At 44.1% G+C, this 14278-nt stretch overlaps 1 protein-coding gene across 5 annotated transcripts in view; it reads left to right on the top strand.

The window, feature by feature from the left end:
* Nucleotides 1–14278, top strand: part of FRMPD4 (FERM and PDZ domain containing 4) — a 562898-nt gene that overhangs the window by 108640 nt on the left and 439980 nt on the right. For 2 of the 5 annotated variants that reach the window (XM_068268358.1, XM_068268365.1), the window contains exon 1: nt 1959–2011. The exons of the other annotated variants lie outside the window; for them this stretch is intronic. In XM_068268358.1, coding sequence (XP_068124459.1) covers nt 1959–2011 — 53 coding nt within the window. Of the gene's footprint in view, nt 1–1958; nt 2012–14278 lie in introns of those variants that run through there. 5 annotated transcript variants of the gene reach the window in all.

Below are 14278 nucleotides of genomic sequence, written 5' to 3' on the forward strand. Positions count from 1 at the left end.
CTCCTAAGTTTTCTCCTAAGTGATATTTTTTCACATTATAAATAAAATACCTTTTAAAGGGAAGGTTCAAGCGAAATAAAAAAAAATGAGTTTCACTTACCTGGGGCTTCTACCAGCCCCATGCAGCCATCCTGTGCCCTCGGAGTCACTCACTGCTGCTCCAGTCCCCCGCTGGCAGCTACCTAGGAGGTCGGCGGGACGCATTGCGTACATTTTTACGCATTCCCGCTAGTGCAGGAACATTAACACATACATTTTTACGCATTGCTGGTTCAATGCGTAAAAACTAGCAGGAATGCGTAAAAATGTACGCAATGCTTCCCGCCGACCTCCGAGGTCGGCAAGCTGCCAGCGGGGGACTGGAGCAGCAGTGAGTGACTACGAGGGCACAGGTTGGCTGCATGGGGCTGGTAGAAGCCCCAGGTAAGTGAAACTCATTTTTTTATTTTGCTTGGACATTCCCTTTAACCTCTTGAGGACTGCAGGGCTAAACCCCCCTAGTGACCAGGCAATTTTTAGTTTAAAAGGCCACTGCAGCTTTAAGGCCAAGCTGCAGGGCCGCACAACATAGCACACGAGTGATTCCCCCCCCCTTTTCTCCCCACCAACAGAGCTCTCTGTTGGTGGGGTCTGATCGCTCCCCCCATGTTTGTTTGTTTTTTTATAAATATTTTTGTTTGTGTTTTTTTTTAAAAAACAGCTGTTCCTTTAAACCCCTTCCCTCCCTCCCTCGCTTCCTCCCCCCAGCCAGCCAATCATGGCGATCAGCTCTCATAGGCTTTACCCTATGAGAGCCGATCGCTCTCTTGTCCCCCAGGGGGACAGCCGTGTCACACGGCTGTCCCCAGTGCAGCGCTGCTGCTGATCGCAGCGCTGCACAGAGTAAATAGACGGTGATTACGCCGTCTAACAGTCTCCCGAGCGGCAATAGCCGCTCGGAGACTGAAGGCGGGGCGGAGCTCCGCCCCTCAAGCAGGAGATGCGCGCGCAGCCTGCGCGCGATCTCCTGCAAAACAGAGCCCCAGGACTTTACGCCAATTGGCGTTAGGCGGTCCTGGGGCTGCCGCCGCGGCCACGCCTACTGGCGTGACGCGGTCGGCAAGAGGTTAAGTCACCACCAAACAAGAAAGTACTCAGAATAATTTTGATAGTACTTGTTTGTCTGTGTTTTGTACTTTTTCAATTGCATAGAGCAAAAGTTATTTTAAACAGAAGATGCAAAATTATAACCTAGGAAAACTTTGAAAAAAAATTGGATCAGGCCCATTAGATCTAGTGTTTTAGTGGTCTGATATGAGCAAGATGAAGGTTGCAAAAGTATGCTGCCTAATAATGAACTTAAGCCAGGTTTTCCGGATCTCTTATGTTTTTAATCAATGTTCGTGCCAGGAGAACCTTCCTGATTGATGCTTTTTAAGGGAAATACCATCTTTATTAAAAAAAATACCATTAATATAGATTGCTGCTGGACAAGTCCTTCTTTACTTTAGTGGATACCTGAGTTGCAATGAAAGAGTGTTCTTTTACTTAACTGCAGCTTTTTCCAGCTCACGTAGCCTTTAGGTCTCTCACTGTTCTTCCGCTCCTCTTCCTTGATCCACTGTGCGGCCCGGGAAAGTCTACGACTTAGCCAAGTTGCGCACTACTGCTTTTACGTCTTAATGAACTGCACATGCACAGAACGTTCTCAGCCATGGGAGCATGATCAAGGCTAAGTCGCTGACTTTATCCAGCTGCCAGAGATGGATTAAGATGTAATGGGGCCCTAAGCAAGGTAGTAGATTTGGGGCCCCCTTGTGGTCCTTTTGGTAAGCTGAAGTGAAGAGAGATCAAAGATGGTGGCAGGTGGGTCCCTTGATACCCACTAGGCCCCGAGCACCTACTTAGGTTGCCTGGTGGATGATCCTGGTCTGCCAGCTGCACAGTGGATCAATGGAGGAACAAGGGGGGAGGGGGGGATGAGGCTACAGCAAGGGACCTACAGACTACTGGGGGCTGGAAGAAGTCCAGAGTAAGTAAAAAGTCACTCTTTCATTTTAACTCAGATTTCCTTTGAATCAATCCCAGAGCCCTGTGTCCACTGGCATCTGGTGCATAGGCCACTCCCTTGCAGAAAAAGTCAGTGAGGTTAGGTAGAGGGATAGACATAGCACCATGGTGCTGTTCTGCCCTCGGATAGAGCTGCGCACCAGAAGCTGGCAGACACAGGGCTCCGGAAGTGATTCAGAGAAAAAAGACTGGCAGGTAATTATAAAGTTATATTAGTAGAGGATCCATAGAATGTGACATTGTGACTGAATAGAATCTTTAATACATTAAATTATCTCTCTATTTCAATATACAGAGAGCAACACATTTTGAAAACTGACAGTAAGCTCTATTTGTTCCTCTTTGCAACCTTGGCAACAGTACTCTGTGTATCTGGTTGCCATGAGACTATCCAGACCCTCCCACCTTTCTGCGTGAGTCATTTGCGGCACAGGGCAGGATACTTTCTTATTCATTTTTAACACCTGGAATAATCAACTGGTTATAATAACCGTTTATACTCACACCAGTTTACATCAGACTTTGGCATGATTGTATTTTATATGTACATAAAGATAAAGTAGTCAAAGTGAAATAGTGTTCCTTGCATAATAGAACAGCAAACTAAAAGCACTGAATATTTCACAGCAAATGTGAAATTATCTCATTAAATGTTTTTTGCTAACCATGCCCATGTATACATAAATCCTTAACAACAATATTAAATTGTTGTTATATATGCATGATTAATAATAGCATAAAATAATATGATCTTCATAAATTTGAGAATTAAACATTTAGCAAATCTATTGCAATATATTACATCATTGTCACTCAGTGACATCAACACAATCAGCATTCAGACAGAGCAAGGAGATTGATGATCACTAAGACCAAAATAAAAAGGTTTCCTTAGATTTTTTTCAGGGGTGCGACATCAGAAACATAGACAGCAGAATCATTGTGTGAGGTTAGTGGAGATAAAAAATAAGACAAATAAACTGAATCCTTTTAAAAGATTTTCCAGGGCACGTCAGCAGCGCCCCAGCACAGCAGTAGCAGTGTTCTCAGCATATTTGATCAGGCATGTAGGTGGACAATGAAGAATAAGACAAAAATAGAATTCCTTTCTAATACTACAGCACAAAGGTTTACCATCTTTAGCATCTTACAGTGAGCAGTCTGCCCGGCAATGCAGAAGAACAAAAAATAAATATTTATAAATGCTTTATTTTCACAAGACTGGAGAGAAACCACTGGAGAAGCTTCGGTTACAGTATTATTAGGCTGGCAAGGTTGAAAATAAAAATGTAAAAAATCATTTGGATACTACCAGAATTGATCAGCAATCACCCACATATAGGAGTCGAATCTTCCATGTACAGTAGCAGTTACTCCCAGTTCCATGTGAAGCCCCTTAAGAATTTATTTTTATAGGCCAAGTACTGTATTTTTTGGACTATAAGACTCACTTCTAACTATAAACGCCTGCTTACGTGAACTACAGCAATGGATGAATGACAACTGGCTGAAACTAAATGCAGACAAAACTGAAGTCCTTCTGATAGGAGGGCAGAGCATGATAACAAAACAACTTAACTTGCAGTCTTCACCACTGGGAATAGGAGGCACGGATCTGCGCAGCTCTGATCATGTGCGTAGCCTGGGAGTTCTAATTGATTGGGATTTAAACTTCAGAACTCAAATCTCTGCTGTGGTGAAATCATCCTATTTTCACCTGAAGAACATTGCAAAAATCAAGCACCTCATACCCCCAGAAGATCTGCCAACCTTAGTCCACGCCTTCATCACATCCCGACTGGACTACTGCAATGCTCTCTACACTGGCCTTCCAAAAAAGGTCTTGTACCGACTACAGCTGATACAGAATACTGCTGCCAGACTGCAAACCAACCAACCCCGTCACTGCCACATAACACCAGTCCTGCACTCCCTTCACTGGCTACCTATAGAATGGAGGGTCCTATTCAAGATCGGCCTACTGACATTTAAATCCCTGAATAATCTAGGCCCTGGATACATGAAAGATATGTTGCAGCTGCGTAGCAATTAGTGTTGGGCGAACAGTGTTCGCCACTGTTCGGGTTCTGCAGAACATCACCCTGTTCGGGTGATGTTCGAGTTCGGCCGAACACCTGACGGTGCTCGGCCAAACCGTTCGGCCATATGGCCGAACTAAGAGCGCATGGCCGAACGTTCCCCGAACGTTCGGCTAGCGCTGTGATTGGCCGAACGGGTCACGTGGTTCGGACCCGAACGCGCTCTGATTGGCCGAACGGTCACGTGGTTCGGGTAAATAAATACCCGAACCACGTCATATCTCCGCCATTTGTCTGTGGGTTTAGCTTTGGGTAGGCAGGCAGGGTAGTTCGCGCTCCAGCCACGCTAGCCAGGGTCCCCCCTGTCATTGTGTCACTGCTGGGAACAGTAGTACACCGCTTGCTCAGCCACACTATATAGCATTCTGTTTACTGCCACTCTGTGTACCTCGCTCAGCCACACTATATAGCATTCTGTTTACTGCCACTCTGTGTCTGCTGGGAATAGTAGTACACCGCTTGCTCAGCCACACTATATAGCATTCTGTTTACTGCCACTCTGTGTACCTCGCTCAGCCACACTATATAGCATTCTGTTTACTGCCACTCTGTGTCTGCTGGGAATAGTGGTACACCGCTCGCTCAGCCACACTATATAGCATTCTGTTCACTGTTCTGTGTCTGCTTGGAATAGTGGTACACCGCTCGCTCAGCCACACTATATAGCATTCTGTTTACTGTTCTGTGTCTGCTGGGAATAGTGGTACACCGCTCGCTCAGCCACACTATATAGCATTCTGTTTACTGTTCTGTGTCTGCTGGGAATAGTGGTACACCGCTCGCTCAGCCACACTATATAGCATTCTGTTTACTGTTCTGTGTCTGCTGGGAACAGTAGTACACCGCTCGCTCAGCCAGAGTATATAGCATTGTGTTTACTGCCACTCTGTGTACACCGCTCAGCCAGACTATATACCATTGTTTACTGACACTCTGTGTACACCGCTCAGCCAGACTATATACCATTGTTTACTGACACTCTGTGTACACCGCTCAGCCAGACTATATACCATTGTTTACTGCCACTCTGATTCTGCTGGGAACAGTAGTACACCGCTCGCTCAGCCAGACTATATAGCATTGTGTTTACTGCCACTCTGTGTACACCGCTCAGCCAGACTATATACCATTGTTTACTGACACTCTGTGTACACCGCTCAGCCAGACTATATACCATTGTTTACTGAAACTCTGTGTACACCGCTCAGCCAGACTATATAGCATTGTGTTTACTTCCACTCTTTGTCTGCTGGGCCTGGGAACAGTAGTACACCGCTCACCCGCCTCTGTATAGCATTGTGCTCTGTGTCGCTGCTGGGAATAGTGGTACTGTATAGCATTTCTGTGCTGCCACTGTACTGCTGCCAGTCAGCGTGTACTGTAAGGATAAGTGAAATGAGGAAGAAATCCGGTGAAAGAGGAAGGGGCAAGGGAAGAGGTGTTTCCCCTGACGGTTCACGTACAGGCCACAGGGGAGCACCCACTCATGCAAGGCCTGGGTTGTTGTGTCTCACAAAGCGTGGCCTTCTCCTCCTGCGCCTCCTCCTGTTCCATCACGTCTGCTGCTGCTGGGTTAGCGTTGCCGGTCCTTGTTTATGGAACCTCTTATCTTTATTACATTTATGACTGCATGGCGGTACAAAGCATGCTATCCGCACGCTTCTTGCCCTCATGCAAGGCCGGGGTTGTTGTGTCTCACAAAGCGTGGCCTTCTCCTCCTGCGCCTCCTCCTGTTCCATCACGTGTGCTGCTGCTGGGTTAGCGTTACCGGTCCCTTTTCCTGGAACCTCTTATATGTATTCCATTTATGACTGCATGCCGACAAAAAGCATGTTACCTGTGCAAAGAAAACAGACATTTCCCGCATTTAAAAGACAGTTTTCCCTTTGAAACTTTAAAATCGATTTTCTCAAAAACTATAAGCTCTTTTTGCTAATTTTTTTTTCCTCTTGTACCCACTCCCAAGGTGCACATACCCTGTAAATTTGGGGTATGTAGCATGTAAGGAGGCTTTACAAACCACAAAAGTTCGGGTCCCCATTGACTTCCATTATGTTCGGAGTTCGGGTCGAACACCCGAACATCGCGGCCATGTTCGGCCTGTTCGGCCCGAACCCGAACATCTAGATGTTCGCCCAACACTAGTAGCAATCCCCGCATTCTCAGATCAACAGGTTCTAATAATCTAGTCATACCCAGAGTCCACTTGGAAACTTTTGGTCCCAGAGCCTTCTGTCATGCTGCCCCTACGTTTTGGAACTCCTTACCTCAACAGATCAGGACAGCCCCATCCCTGGACGTGTTTAAATCCAGACTGAAAACCCACCTGTTCAGTCTGGCATTTGCAGAAATATAACTTTTGTTGTGTGAATACTTCATCCTACTAATTACTGAATCTGAGAGAGCCTAAGCGCTTTGAGTCCTATGGGAGAAAAGCGCTATAGAAATGTTCTAGAAATGTTATTGTATTACTTCTTCTCCCCCAAAAGTGGGGAAAAAAGTGACTTATAGTCCAAATGCAGGGAGTTCCTGACTTGTGAACACCTGCCAATATGAACCTCCGACCCACCGCAATGTACTGTGTCCATGAAGAGGAGGATACAGGGGAATAAACGGAGGGATATATATTTCCCCTGGTTTTTGTCCTCTAATCCTAGGTGCGTCTTATGGTCAAGAGCGTCTTATAGTCCGATAATATAGTAACTTTACATGTAGGAGGGATGTGATTTAGCAATTGCCCAGTGACACCAACATATTATATAAAAATGAAATAGACAGTGCCCCCCTTCTAAGTGCATATCTCCATGTGCAGCCTCCAATGGATAGCAGACTCACTCAAGGGAATATGACCATCCTTCTCCTTTAAGGTTGCAGAGGTATGTTATTTTTCTTTAACCACTTAGGTCTATCTGAATGGATATATCCATCCAGATGTCTCCCATGCATGCTCCCGCCACCTTCTGTTTGCCCGGAGATCAATGAATGGTAGCACTGTTCCCATTCATTGATCTATGTCTCCGTATGAAAAACCGACGGCTTCTCTGAAAAGCCGCAATTTTTCTGAGTTTCACGTCATCCCTTCGGTTCCTGTAAGCGAGAGCTCTCACTTACAGGATGAAAAACAAAAAAATTGTGGCCAAATAGTAAAACTACATCTACATACCTTTTTTTTTTAAATATACACAATCAATTACATTTAAAATTATCTGTTTACCTCCCCACTCCAAAAAAAAACAAATAAAATTTGTAATAAAAAAACAAAACAAAACAAATTACAATAAAAAAACAACAACATAAACAGTTACCTAAGGGTCAGAACTTTTTTAATATGCATGTCAAGAAAGTATATTACTATATTTTTTACAGAGAACCTGAACTGAAAATTAAAAGTCAAAATAAATATAAAGACATCGTACTTACCTCCTGTGTAGTCTACTCCTCAATCTCTTTCTCCTCTCTTGCATCCTGTTTGTCCACTGTGATCAATGGAATTCCCTTACCTCCACTTTGAAAATGGCCATTACCCCATAACAGCTTCCTGATCAGTACATTGTTAAACTATAATATCGTCCACTTGAGCCATAGGGAAGCATGGACATTACCTTGCACATTCAGTTGTAACTGACAGCAGCTGATAGATAACTGACAGCAACTGGTATATTTCAGTTCTGACAAAATATTGTCAGAACTGGAAGGGACCACTGTAAGAAGAAAATGGTGAGCTTTTGAGAGGAACTGACAGTGAGTTAAGTATGTAATATTCATTTGCAGGTACATCATCTGTTTATTTAAAAATTTTCACTTAGTTCAGGTTCACTTTAAATAATAAGCTTGTAAATAGTGATGGACGTAAATTGAAAAAAATTCACCTTTATTTCCAAATAAAATATTGATGACATACTTTGTGATAGGGACATCATTTAAATGGTGTAATAACTGGGACAAATGGGCAAATAAAATACGTGGGTTTTAATTATGGTAGCATGTATTATTTTAAAGCTATAATGGCTGAAAACTGAGAAATAATGAATTTTTTTTTCATTTTTTCCTTAATATTCCCGTTAAAATGCATTTAGAAAAAAAATAATTCTTTGCAAAATGAACCACCCAAAGAAAGCCTAATTGGTGGCAGAAAAAACACGGTATAGATCAATTCATTGTGATAAGTAGTGATAAAGTTATTGGCGAATGAATGGGAGGTGAAAGTTGCTCGGATGCATAAGGTGAAACGACACTTAAAGGGAAGGTTCAGGGAGGGGATTAAAAAAATAAAAATACATTTCCACTTACCTGGGGCTTCCTCCAGCCCGTGGCAGGCAGGAGGTGCCCTCGCCGCCGCTCCGCAGGCTCCCGGTGGTCTCCGGTGCTCGACCCGACCTGGCCAGGCCGGCTGCCAGGTCGGGCTCTTCTGCGCTCCATTTCCTGGCACTTCTGCGTCCCACGCCAGCGCGCTGACGTCATCGGACGTCCGCCGGGCTGTACTACGCAGCTTTAAGGCTGAAGTGTTTAAAGGACACACCTGAAGTGAGAGGGAAATGCCATATTTATTTATTTATAATCATTATCAGTTGCCTGACATCTTGCTGAGCTTTCATGCATCAGTAGCGTCTGAATCCCACACCTGAAACAAGCATGCAGCAAATCCAGTCAAATGTCAGTTAAACATCTGTAAGCTTGTTCAGAGTCTATGGCTAATAGTATTAGTGGCAGAGAATCTGCAGGACAGCCAGGCATTTTGCATTGTTTATTAGGAAATACATATGTCAGCCTACATATCCTTTTTACTTCAGGGATGCTTTAACTGTTAATTTTACTTGATGGATCTCAGTCTCCTCCATATTTATGCATTTCAGAATGAGAGCATAAGGGTTGGCTACAAATGCCTCCCAATTTTGCTTTGACTATCTTATGTTTTGTCTTTTCTAATCAGCAGTCTATCTGGCACCCATTGTGCAGATACCATACTCATGGCAAAATATCACTGAGGATGGGCTGATATTGCTCATGAGATATTGGCAGTGATGCATCATTTTCCCATTACTATGTGTTACACGTTTTCACTATGTCATCAGTTGTCCAAGTGCATGAAAGTCCAGTGAGGGGTCATCAACAAAGACCTGGTTGTCATATTTGAAACTGGCTAGCTACCTCCAAGGTAGCCTTCACAGCCATGTGGAACTACTTCATCAGCATTCCTTTATTGTGGAGGTATCATTTCCCCACCCTATTGGTGATTGTATCTTTCTTAAGCAGAGTGCAGTTTATATATATAAAGAATTAGTACTGATATATGCCACATTTTACTCCCCTCATACTCTTTTCTCTTCAGTCTTAGCACTTTTCAGTTGACTCTCATACATTGCCAGTTTTCCCTGAGGAGGATTTGCATTGGTCTTATAAAGTGACCATTGAAAATCTTCTTCAGGGAGAAATCTCATTGGCTGATAAGCTAAGCCAATGGAGAACCCCAGCAGGAGGCTCAACAATGCTTTTCCGGTTCTCTCTGAATACTGTAGTCAAGCAGTGTTCCCCAACCCTGTCCTCAAGGCCCACCAACAGTGCAAGTTTTGTGGAAATCCACAGAGGTAGTTAATCAACTCTGTTGGGACACTAATTAACTCACCTGTGCATGTTTGTGGTTTTCTGCAAAACATGTACTGTTGGTGGGTGTTGAGGATAGAGTTGCTATAGTGCAGTAGAGCCGTCAAAAAGCAGTATGTCCTCTTGGCTGCCAGCAGCGAGAGGTAGCCAAGGTGCCAAGTGTATTTGGCAGAAGAGCAGCACTGTGGGAGCGTGAAGTGACGGGGTTGGGTGGGCTCAGTTTTTTTATGCTAAATAAGTAGAAAGTCAAAGATGACCTATTTACAAGATGGACACCTGAGGTCTCCTTTGTAAAGGATTCTCCCAGATGCCAAAAAAAGCCAGTGGCACATGGTCAATACAGGCTGTTTTACCTGCTCTGAGCAGGTGAAAAGTTCTTGCCTATGCTTGATGGGAAGCACTGCTTCCTGACCTGCAAAACCGGGAATTGCATATGGAAAAAAAGAACTTGCTGGGCGATTAAATCTCCAAAGGGAGTTCTTTTCCACATGACCAGGTGATAAATTAAATTGAATTAGGTGACATTCCCTAAGCTTCATTTTAGAACTCACCAGTTCTTAGTAATGAAAGTGCAGCGTGCTGTGCTTTATACTCGTATTTGGCTGCATTAGACTGTTTGCACATGCTCAGTAATGTTTGTTTTTGTTTTTTTAAATGTGCCGCATGCGCCGTTTTCATTCTATCCGTATGCGTCAAAAAGTACACATCACGTACGCATCAAGAGACGCATAACGCAGTGCAATGTAAGGTCCAACTTCAAAGCTAACATGCGTTGCATTAGGGGCACGTTATGCGACCTTAACGTCGCATCAAACGCAACTTCCAAGTGTGAAAGAGCCCTAAATTTAGAGACAACAAAAGGCAATGATTTGTACCCACACACACACAAAAAAACTCTTGTATCCCTCCTGTGCAGCAGAGAGAGATGCCTAGTAGCAGTCATTAAACAATGACAGTTGTTGTGCTATTGCTCTTGCACATCATGCTCTGAGTGGCTATGGAGAAATATGAGCAGGCAGCAGGAAACATGTAAGAGAGTAGCTGCACACCAATGCTGGAGGCTGAAAATGTCGTAAACCAGTTCATGCAATTTGCCAAACGTGGATAAATAAGTAAATCAATTTAATCCCCAGTTTGTTTACCTCTAGAAATAAATATTCAGACAGTCCACTTTCCCTGAAAATCTATACACTGTTATCATAATGTTGTTATCCGTTATGGTTACATTGCTTCAGGCATGTTTTGACAGAGACTATTATTTGCAGAGATGGGACGCCTCTATGGGGATTCGTTTCTCCACCTCCCTTGCCAATTTATACATGAGATTCCCATGTCGCCCATCCGGTATGGTATGGTTGGTATACTAATGATCTGTTGATCATTTGGAGCTGCCCTGCCTCAATTTTTTTTTTTTTATCCCCAACAACAGGAATTAGGTTTTTTTTTTCCATGGTACGTGATCATGGGCGTCCACAGAAAATTTTCCAGGGTGGGGGGGGGGCAAAAAGGTGGGGAAGAAGAAAATTTCGGTGAAGTTGTGCGGCGCAACATGAGGGTTACGTTGTGCGGCACGCGTAGCCGAAAAATGGGTGTGGCCATGGACAAGAATGTGGGTGTGGCCAAGGGTGGAGACACGTTTTCATGAACTTAGCAATGTGGAACATTAGATTAGGACAGTGGTGGCGAACCTTTTGGAGGTCGAGTACCCAAACTGCAACCCAAAAGTCACTTAATCTATCGCAAAGTGGCAACAACAATTTAAAGGGGAACTGAAGAGAGAGGTATATGGAGGCTGTCATGTTTATTTCCTTTTAGACAATACCAGTTGCCTGGCAGCCCTGCTGATCCTCTGCTTCTAATACTATTAGCCATAGCCCCTGAACAAGCATGCAGCAGATCAGGTGTTTCAGTGGTTCAGACTTGTAAGTCTGATCTGACAAGACTAGCTGCATGCTTGTTTCTGGTTTTATTCAGATCCTACTGCAGAGAAATAGACCAGCAGGGCTGCTAGGCAACTGGTATTGATTAAAAGGAAATAAACATGACAGCCGCCATATACCTCTCTCTTCAGTTCCCCTTTAAACTACATACAAACGTTTTAACTCATACATGAACATTATGGAAAATCCAAGTTGAAAATAAACTGTGAAGATAAACAATTTCATACATCCGACTCCTGAAAAATGTATTCTTTTTTTCGAACCTCCCAGTTTTATTTTGCGTTTTAAAAAGCTAAAAAAGTAGGTTTAATGCTATTGTCTCATATGATGATGATTCAGCTTTTCCCACAGTCTCGCAGTTAGCAATCATGTGACCCCCAACAAGACAAATTCAGCAATCATGAGGCCCCCAACAAGACACATTCAGCAATCTTGAGGCCCCCAACAAATCATGAGGCCCCCAACAAGACAAATCCAGCAATCATGATGCCCCCAACAAGACAAGTTCAGCTATCATGAGGCCCCCAACAAGACATTCAGCAATCATGAGGCACATAAATAGACTGCATTTCACATAAAAAGGCAGAATGCCCCCTTAATATGGTAGGCACCTCTCACCTGGCTTCTCAATTCTCCTCTACTGACTGCTGTGCCTGGCAATACTGTTTTTGGCTGGATTGGGGATGACGTGTGGGCTGAAAGGCCTTGCGGTGATGCTGTGGCCAGGCTGGCGGTGATGCTGTGGCTGGACTGGCTGGCGGTGATGCTGTGGCTGGGTTGGCTGGCGGTGATGCTGTGACCTGGCTGGAGAGGCATTTTTAATCCAATTCGGGTGGTGCCCACTTCTAACATAGATATATCCATTACGATCAGTGCTTTTAAAGTGATTTTTTTGTGACCAAGACCCCTCAAAAACCTGTATTGTGAGATCTAAAAAATTCACCTCGTGCCTACTGGCTTCAAAGGTTGATGTAATATTACAATCATTTATATTCAAGAATTCGAAAAAAGTGATCAAAGATTCCACGGTGCCCCCCCCCCCCCCCAAACTATAAAGAGGTCGTCTATATACCTCCTCCATACTACCACACCCCGTGCTTCAGTGCAAGCCAAGACCTCTTCCTCCCAAAGACCCATAAATAAATTTGCTATACTCGGGGCAAAGCCCACCCCCATGGCACAACCCCTGTGTAGTTTATAGGAATCACCCCATGCCAAAAATAATTTCTTTCCATAGCAAACTGTAAAACCCTCATAAGAAAACCTATCTGGAGCTCTGGTGTTTTTCCTTCCTTTCTCATGAAATATTAAACTGCCTTGATTTCCTTGTCCTGTGGTATGTTCGTGTATAGGGAGGATACGTCAGCGGTGACCAAAAGCATTTGTGCATCCACCACCCTACATCTACCAACACCTGTATGGTGTGTTTGGTGTCCCTAACGACATATGGCAACCTTACTACAAGGGGCTGGAGGAATCTGTCCAAATACTGGCCAAATCTACGTGGAGGAAGATGGCGTACGGCGTCCCTCTGCTTTTGTTTACTTCCGGTCGTGGCGTGCTTCCATTGGAGGAAAGTAGAGGATGACGTGCGGGAGGGGAGGGGAAGCGCTCATATTTAGTAACAACTACTCACCTCATTGGACATGCACCTGAGTCATAATTGACAGAACTAGTTGGGCGGGGTCTCTAATGAGAAAGTGGTTCAGTGTGGTGCACGGACGGCGTGAGGGATGACAATTTCGGGATTTCGGTCTCAAGTCTATGCCCAGCCTGGTGGCCACCATATGAGGGAGAGCCCATACATAAAACTCTATGCGCTTTATTACTTTCTGGACATGTGAGTGTGCATTTTTTATATTTTAATAAATTATTGAACGGTTTTACGCTATAAGAGGCCATGTGCTTTTATTTTGAGGTGTTTGCTTTATGAAGAACTTCCATACTATGCAAGTTGTGGATTGTTTGAGGCTGGGGATCGCCTGAGAGTATCCCAAGGCGCAATAGACCCATCTAACTGAGGGTCTGTGGATAAGGGTGAGTGCCCAGCCTTAAGGGTGTGGTGGAGGTGAATTTCACACAGAAATCTACGCATTATTGAATGCCCACTATTATTACTTGAAGAAGTATATGGGACTGGACAAAGTCTGTATGGACTATTGATCCTAATACTCAGTAGCAAGGACTTGCCTAAAGCAGTAGTGCGATCTGGGTTATATGTTGTTTATCTGTATAGTAGTATTGGAATCGTACACCACCCGCATAGCAATAGCTATTGTTAATTATCATACCAGCGCAGTGTTTTTTAAGTGTTTTTTTCTGGATAATGGAAGATATTACACAGGCTGCCCAGAGCAACTGCAGCTCTGGGCTTCCAATATCGCTACAAATAAAACACAATGGCAGCGCAGTACGATGTTGCGCTGCCTTAGTTCGCACTGTGCTGCCTTAGCGATAGCAAGCATTCAGACAGGAACAAGACAGGACTATAGATTGGAGAGTAACTAGTAGCAACCGCAGCTCACAGTCACGTCCACAGAAGCAAAGCAAGCAGGCTAATAACAGTCACCAGCAAGCATCCACCCAGGC

Source organism: Hyperolius riggenbachi, chromosome 2 (genome assembly GCF_040937935.1).
Source record: "Hyperolius riggenbachi isolate aHypRig1 chromosome 2, aHypRig1.pri, whole genome shotgun sequence".
Classification (NCBI taxonomy): Eukaryota; Metazoa; Chordata; class Amphibia; order Anura; family Hyperoliidae; genus Hyperolius; species Hyperolius riggenbachi.